Consider the following 8,671-nt stretch of genomic DNA (forward strand, 5'->3'; position numbering starts at 1 on the left):
GATTCATAATAGACTCTGTCTCAAACAACCCAGTGGGTTTAAGATTTACCAGAAGATAGTTCCTTGAGTGTAAGGAGTGGTGTTAGGGGCCCACGAGAGAGGACTTCAGCCAAGAACATGGCCAGTCCATTCTTGGAACGCTTAAAAAAATGTGTAATGCCTTTGAGGAACTTTTTTTCTCTCTCTCTCTCTCTTTCTCTTTCTTTCTTTCTTTCTTTCTTTCTTTCTTTCTTTCTTTCTTCTTTCTTTCTTTCTTTCTTTCTTTCTTTCTTTTTTCCTTCCTTCCTTCCTTCCTTCCTTCCTTCCTTCCTTCCTTCCATCCTTCCCTCCCTCCCTCCCTCCCTCCCTCCTTCCTTCCTTCCTTCCTTCCTTCCTTCCTTTTGTGTGTGTGTGTGTGTGTGTGTGTGTGTGTGTGTGTGTGTGTGTGTGTGTGTGCGTGCGTGCGTGCCAGGATGGATACAGAAAAAGTAACTTTAGGGTATTTTAAATTCCTAACAGTTTGAATTCATTGTAAACATTAATTGAATACTTTGAATAGATAACAAATTAAAACGTGCTTTTTACTCTTTAGGAAACCATGGCTTTATTGGATAGTTCATTGTACCTGTCATAAAATTTAGATGATTTTCTTCCTTTTCCCCTCTAAGTGTTGTGCATGGATGCAAAGATCAATTTTGATTCAAATTCAGCCTATCGCCAGAAGAAGATCTTTGCTCTTCAGGACTGGAGCCAGGAGGACGAGAGGGACAAAGACGCAGCTGATGCAGATATTAACTATATTGGCCTCGACGGGAACATAGGATGTCTAGGTACCCCGTGTATTTTCATGTCACATTGGCTTTGTGCGACTTAATATATTTTCTTTGTTCCTTACACAAATCATCTTTTCCCTTTTGATAGTAAATGGTGCTGGCTTGGCTATGGCCACAATGGATATAATAAAGCTACACGGAGGGACTCCAGCCAACTTCCTTGATGTTGGTGGAGGCGCCACAGTCCATCAAGTAACAGAAGCATTTAAACTGATCACTTCAGATAAAAGGGTAAGGCTGGGGCTTCTGTGGTACGATTTGAGTTGTGAGAAGTAGCTTGATTAATTGATAGATGCCGTTGTGCTAGTTCAACATTAAAATTCAGAGTGCTGCAGTAGTTTGAAAAGAAGAATTGAAACCTTATGTGAAAACAAGTTAGAGAATCTTTGACAGAATTAGTGTTGAAGTTTAGCAAACTGAAGAAATTTGATTAAATTAGATATACTATTAATGACTATGGTGAACCTGCATGGGAGTTATTCACCGGAGAAATGGACTTGGTGATATCATTTGATTTCAAAAGCCTGGAATTGTAAAAATATATATACCCAAGAATATGTAGTTCATTAATAAATATTACTGATGTTGTGGCAGTATTTAGTTATTTTGGCATTAGACCTTAGAAAAAGGAAATGATAGAAGATACTAAAAAATGGAAAAGTACTCCTTCCTGTTTAGAATTTAAAAAGATTTGTACTGTCTTTCCCTTGGAATCCTTTAGAGTTATTTACTACACGCATTATTATGTTTTTAATACTACAAATTCAGCTCAAATGCAGCACAGTAGGTGTTGGTTCCTGTTGTAGAGACAGTGGTTAAGGGTTTTGGAATTGATGTGCTGAGCTTGAGCTGTGTTGACTACTTCATAAACAGTTGGCTGTAAACATCCCTTTACAAGCATTCTTCTCTGTTCATTCATGTGTGTGTGTGTGTGTGTGTGTGTGTGTGTGTGTGTGTGTGTGTGTGTGTGTGTGTGTCCATGTGCATATGGGTGCCTATAGAAGCCAGAAGAGGATCTCCTGAAACTGGAGTTATTGATGCTTTGTGAGCCAGTGAATGGGGGTGCTGGAAACTGAACTCTGGCTCTCTGTAAGAGGGGCAGACACTCAACTGCTGCCCAGCCCCAGGATGTTTTACTTCTTATAGAGACTGGGGATATATTTGAAAGTCCTCAGCATAGGAACTGGGGAGATGAGGAAACTAGAACCTGTTTCCTTAGTTTCGTAAAAAAGCCACTGAAAGAGAGAGAGAAAACTGGCAGAGGTAAGATCATATCAGGAGTGGGTTGATGTCCAGTGCAGACAGTTTAAAGAGAAAGAACGAGCTACTGGAAGACCATTGGAGTATAGGTAGGGCCATCTTGTTAGGGATTGAGCTGTGATAGTTAAAGGGGCTGTGGCCAGGGGAGACACAGTTGTGAGGTGTTTGACCAGGGTTTGGGTCAAATTGGTTGTGTTGATAGGGTGGAGTGAAGAGAATAGTAGGGGGTGAATGCTAATGGGGATACCTGCTGGGATGGTACCTGGCCTGAGATGGTTGTGTTGGTCAGTAGGAAGAAGACTGACTCACATGGTTTTTATTGTGTGGGATATAGTAGAAAACAAATGCAAGCCAGGTATTGAAATTAGTGGTTGTAAGTCCTGATGCTAGTGGACTGGGAGGTAGAAAAGGAAGTAATGGTTTTATCTGAAATTGTTTACAAGGAATTGATTTTTATATTCCACTGTTTTGGGAGAAGAGGATAAATTCTTATTTCTTTAATACTTTATTGATAGGTGCAGGCTATTCTGGTCAACATCTTTGGAGGAATCATGAGATGTGATATTATTGCACAAGGAATAGTCATGGCAGTAAAAGATCTAGAAATTAGAATACCTGTTGTGGTACGGTTACAAGGTGAGTGTCAATGATGCTAGTTCTTTCTAATTGTTTAAATGATGCAGTCGTAAGTGCAAAGTTAATTTAAACATTTCAATGAAAGTATTAAACACAAAACTTTAAAAAAATGTTATTTTCCTGTTGCTGTGATAAAATACCCTGATGAAAGGCCCTGAAGGAGTAGTTTGTTTAGCAGTGGAAAAGGCACTGGGGAGGAGCAGGGAGCTGGTGCTCACATCTCAGCCACACATAGAAAAAGGGAGCTGAGGCTATAAATAGTCATAGCCTGTCTCTAGTGATGTATGTAATTCCCCCAGCAAGGCTCTCTATCCCTGAAAGTTCTGTAACTTCCTCAGATAGTGCCAGCAACTGGGACCAAATGTTCAAATACATGAGCCTGTGGGGACATTTCTTACTCACAATGTGATTTTGTTGTTGGTTTTGTTTTTCAAGATAGGGTTTCTCTGTGTAATAGCCCTGGCTGCCTTGGAACTCACTGTATGTCAGGCTAGTCTCAAACCCACTGACATCCTCTTGTCCCTGCCTGGGATTAAAGGTGTGGGTTACCACCATTGGCTTCACAGTGTTTTTTTTTAAGAATTTACTACATTGGACAAAATGCTTGAAGTTCTGCTTTGTGTAATGTGATGTGATTTTTATTGTGATTATTTGAGATTCTGACTTTGCTTTTATTACCATGGATATGGTAGAGCAAAAACAAAAATTCAGGAGGTAATTCCAATTTCTTAGACTATTGTTTTAAATTAAGTATTTGTATTAAGAAGTAGAAATTCTTGTGCTGATATTCTTATAGTGAGAAAAAGATTTTAAATGCTTTGTATCTATTTTTAAGTCGTTTGCTTATATTTTCACAATCATTTCTAGGTACACGAGTTGATGATGCTAAGGCACTAATTGCAGACAGTGGTCTTAAAATTCTTGCTTGCGATGATTTGGATGAAGCTGCTAAAATGGTGAGTGGGCGCTCATGCTCTGTGGACATGGTTGTAGTGTGCAGAGGTCTGTAAACCTTTAGACTCTAAATGAGCCAGCCAAGTATAATGATATTAGTGCTTCAGGAAAGCAGGCTTAATTCTGGGGAGTGACAGCAATAGATATATACTGTCGTGATGGGGTTTGCAGTGGGGGGTGAAAATTGTACTCAGCCTCATACAACAAGGAAAAACAGGAATTTCTATTCAAGGATCCAGATGACTAATCAGCAAATGGAAAATTATTAAAAGAAAACAACTAACAGAAGGAAGATTCAAATCGGCAGTGCAGAAGAGTTTGGAGGCAGTGAGAATTTAAAAATTCTTTTTCGGAACCTCTTATACATCCATCTTAAATAATGGTCAATTTACACCCAGGCTGCTCTAAGCTATATTTTCCTCTCACTTATTATTAGCAAGTAAATCCTCATGCATCATCATATACTTCTCAGCCATGTATATGAGGGTGAGTTACTATGATGATGTAAAGGAATTACTATTATTTAAGCGAAATACTGGTGTTCTGATTGTGAAAGTTGAACAATTATTTTGTACCATCTAGGTTCTTTGTTAGACTTGGGGTCAGACTGTTTTTGCATTGCAGTTGTAATACGCAGCTGTACATTTTAATCTAGAGTGCTCCTGTTTTGAAATGCTCCCCCTCTGGAGTTTGTTTGACAAATACTCTGTTATGGTCCAGTAGCGTCCCAATCTGGGTTTAACGATTGCAATCCTGGGTGTCATCTGTTCAGCACGGTCTTTTGTCCTCTATTTTCCTAAACTGGAAGTTCAGTCTGTGGTATTGACTGTTTGACAATGCTTCCTCCCACCCCAGACCCACTAAGGATTCTCCTGGTGGTAAAATTTCCATGTGTATAGATGAAGAAATAGGCTATCTAATTTCACTCCTTTAAAGTCCTCTACCTCTAACCCAACACTCTAAATTCACTCCTTTAAAGTCCTGTACCTCTAACCTCAAACTTTTTTTTTTTTTAAATCTTTGTAACTATTCTCCTTGGAGAGAAGCAGAAATTTCATTTTAGAAGTGTCTGGTTTGTATGGCACTTTGTATAGAAACATATTTTCATATACAGAGCATTGGAGTTTTTGTTGGTTATTGTTACTTCACAAAAATACACCAGCATTTCTTATATCTAAACTCCTACCCCAATATGTTAAGTTTGTAAACTTTTTAAGGTAGGTTTTATTTAGTTATGCTTTGAATTGTGGGGTGTCTTGCAAGGATACTCATTGTGTCTTCAAGGTAAAATTTAGGTAAGACATACCTAGTTCTTTATCTTTATCAGAACATATTTAGTTGAGCTATAGGTTATGAAGAGTGTCAAACTTTACAGTCTTGCAAGTGTCAGTTCTTACTAGACTGTAGTGTGACTTGTGGCAATCAGAATAGCCCCAGTGTTTTAAATGGAAAGGATTCTGCTTCTTTTGCCTTGGTTTATAATGGTTCACCTTTTAATGGACATACGAATATGCCCTGCTTTCTCTTTCAGGTTGTAAAGCTCTCTGAAATCGTGACCTTAGCCAAAGAAGCCCACGTGGATGTGAAGTTTCAGTTGCCAATATGAGCAAAACCTTGGTGAATGGCTTCGGGTATTAATGTGCTGTAATTCTTTATTATACTGTGGTCTCTCCTAGTGTCCCTTTCTTTTAAATGTGTGGAGAATGTAATCACCACATAGGCACACATACCTTTGAAAGCATTCGCTCTGCATTTGATTCTGCTGCTCAGACTGGACTGTTTATATAAAGAATGTCTGATGTAAACTTACAGTGGTCTCGTTTCTTGCAGCCATCTTTCTTGCTTCCTCTGCAGAATGTCACTTGGAGTATGCCTGTTTTCTGGTGTTGGATACGAAGTTCTTCATTGATAAGAGTCCTATAAATAAAATTACTACAAAGAGAAAGCTTTATTCTTTAGTATGAAAATATATCTAATAACAGCCTCATTAGGATAATGGCGTGTTATAGCAATGTTTTATATAAGAAATATTTATCTTCAGCATCAAATGGCTCTTAAATGTATCAATCATTATTCTTAGAACTTGGAAGCACTCCTCAGAATATCTTTTAAGTATTTTAGAGAAGTACCTTGCTGATTATTTGACCATTGTTTTAATCATTACAGGACAATGATAACTGCAAGTCGTCATGATTCTGTGGTGGTAAAAACACCTGCAGATTGATTTAAAAAAAGACACTTATTAAGAACTTGGGCAAAATTAAGAATGCCAGTTTAAGTTAATAAAAGTTTCCCAATGTAATTTGGAGTAATGTTTTTTTTTTGAAGTAACAGTTGGAGGTATTCATTTTATCAGTCGGTCTAAGGGCCAATTTATAGATCATACAACAGACATGGCAGCACATATTCTAAAGCTTCAGACGGCTGCTCTTCACAGAGCTACTCTGCCGCGTACTGTTGTTTCTTTCACATGCACATTTGTACCTTTGTATTTGGGGGTATGTGGTGGGGATGCTCTGTGGACTGGTTACCTAACAGCCGCCTTTAACACCTGAAATCTCTAAATTATCGTCAAGGTAGAGTCTTGTACAGTACCATAGTTCCCATGGAGAATTGAACACATTTTAAGTGTGTTTGCATGGGTGTTTGAAGATAGGATTTATGGCCTCCTGTGTCCGGCAAGCACTTGACTACTCCTTGGTAGATGCTAAATCTCCCGGTTATATTACTTTTAGCAGACGCATGTGGTTGGGAAGGAAGAACAAAACAAAAGCAGCACTTAAGCACCACCCTGAAGCTGTTGATGCCTCTTTTGGTGAGACGTTTTTAACTGGTAAAGAATTGTATTTAAAAGAAATTTAGATACAGAGTATAAGTGTTCAACAGTGGGGGCCAAGTGTAAAGGACTACAGTGAGAACCGTGCCCTTTCCTGTGGGGACAGGAGTTAGAGAAGTGTGTGGTAATCAATTGTCAGGTAACTGTAATGTGTATGTAGTCTTTAAAAAAATAGGATTTATAAGTTTGTGATACCAAATTTAAGTTTTGCTTGTAAAGAGTTGAGAGAATAAGACAGTAGTGTTTGATTTAGAAGTTGGTGCCTAAGTGACAGCCTGTGGAGGGGAAGTAACATTGGAGAGCTGGGCTAACGAAGCCATGTGTCTGAGTCCTAGGATTGGATCCACTCCGAGTGTCCACGGGGACATAGAAGAGCCGAGGTAATGGTTTCACGGTCTAACATTTATTCTCATACAGGAGGATCTCTGTCGGTTGCAGCCAGCCTAGTCTACTTAGTAAATACCAGAACTGTATAGAGAGACCCTATTTGAAGGAAAAAAATCCTTTTTCATTTGAAAAAAATTTTTAAATTAGTTTACAAAGTAGTGGGTTTCTGTAAAGGTTTGTAATACCTCCTTAGTCTTGGTTAAATACCCTCCACGCCCTTCCCCGAACCCGCCCAATCCCTGACTGTCTCCTAACCTGTGCTCGGCTGTTTCCTCCAGTACGGTGGTTCCCCCTCACCTGCTTTTCTGACTTTCCACAAGACTCCAGGTTAAATGTACAGGCCTAAAACTTCACAGCTAGAATTCAGCTAAGTCCTAAGAGAGAACTTAGTCTTTGTCATTCTGGACTTGATTATCTCTCATTTAGTATAATTTTTAGTTCATTGCATTTTTCTGAAAATTTCCTAATTTCATTTTTCTTGCAGCTGATTAAAATTCTACTCTGCACATGTACCGCACTTTCATTACTCCTCAGTTGATGAATATCTGGGCAATTCACTTTTGTTTCTTAGCTTGTCAGCACAACATTAATGAACACCGTTGGCAAGTATCTATGTACAGGATATGCAGTCCTTTGGGTATCTGCTCAAGGATAGTGTGGTTTGATCACATGGTAGTTGGTATTTTACCTTTTTGAAGAACTCCACCCTGATTGCATCGTGGCTGTACCAATTTACACTCACATCGACATAGAGTAAGTGTCCTCTTTCTCCATGTCTTTGTTGTCATTTGCTATCTTGATGATTGCCATTCTGAATGGAGTGAGCTAGAGTCTCAAGTGAGTTTTAATTGGCATTTCCCTGATGGCTGAATATTTAAATTCTTTCTGAACATTCTTTTAAAAGTCTATTAGCCGTTTGTACTTCTGAGACTGTTCAGGTCTGTGTCCCCAACTCCTTAAAATAGGATTGTTTGTTTTCTATGGCTCTGTAGTAGATCTTAAATCAGGTAATCTAGCATTATTTTATGGCTGTTTGACTTCTATGCTTCCACATGAATTATAAGATTGTAGAGAGTGTCTCTAGAATTTTTATTAGGGTTGCATTGACTCTGTAGATAAGTTTTGTAGAATGACCATTATCACATTATTAATCCTATCAGCTCATGAGCATAAGAGGTCTTTCCGTCTTCTAATGTCTTCCTCAGTTTCTTCACTGTTTAAAAGTGTTCATTGTAGAGATCTTCCTCCCAAGCTTACTGGTTTTTGTTTGGGTAATTTTGAATAAAATTGTTTCCCTAATTTTTTTTCTCAGTATGCTTGCCCTTGGTGTATAGGATGGCTGTTGATTTTTGTATCCTGCTGACTTGCTGGAAATGTTTATTAGCTCTAACAGTTTTCTGGTAGACTCTATAGTGTTATATAGAGTCATGTATATAAATAGGGACACTTTGGTTTCTTCTTTTCTATTTGTTGTATTCATTTTAAGTTTTTCCCTTTGCTCTAGTTGGGACCCCGGTACTGTATTGAATTAAGAGTGGAGAGAGAGGGCACTTTGTCTTGTTCCTGACTTTAGTAAAAATGCCGTGAGTTTTCCTCTATTCCAGAGGTTCTCAACCTATGATTTGTGACCCCTATGGATATTGAAAGACCCTTTCACAGGGATGCCTAAGACCTTGAAAAAACACAGATATTTATTTTATGATTCATAACAGTAGCAAAGTTACAGTTATGAAGTAGCAATGAAAATAATTTTATGGCTGAGGTCACTATAATATGATGAACTGTA

General features: G+C 38.4%; 1 protein-coding gene across 1 annotated transcript in view; it reads left to right on the forward strand.

Annotated features, from left to right (window-relative positions):
- Window positions 1–5,964, forward strand: part of Sucla2 (succinate-CoA ligase ADP-forming subunit beta) — a 53,138-nt gene extending 47,174 nt beyond the window's left edge. Inside the window, exons 7-11 of the mRNA NM_001108387.2 lie at window positions 648–809; window positions 901–1,043; window positions 2,588–2,708; window positions 3,576–3,664; window positions 5,194–5,964. Of these exons, the coding sequence (NP_001101857.2) occupies window positions 648–809; window positions 901–1,043; window positions 2,588–2,708; window positions 3,576–3,664; window positions 5,194–5,268 (590 nt within the window). The 3' untranslated portion in view covers window positions 5,269–5,964. The remainder of the gene's footprint in view (window positions 1–647; window positions 810–900; window positions 1,044–2,587; window positions 2,709–3,575; window positions 3,665–5,193) is intronic.
- Window positions 5,965–8,671: the final 2,707 nt, after the last annotated feature.

The sequence above is a fragment of the Rattus norvegicus genome, chromosome 15, assembly GCF_036323735.1.
Source record: "Rattus norvegicus strain BN/NHsdMcwi chromosome 15, GRCr8, whole genome shotgun sequence".
Classification (NCBI taxonomy): domain Eukaryota; kingdom Metazoa; phylum Chordata; class Mammalia; order Rodentia; family Muridae; genus Rattus; species Rattus norvegicus.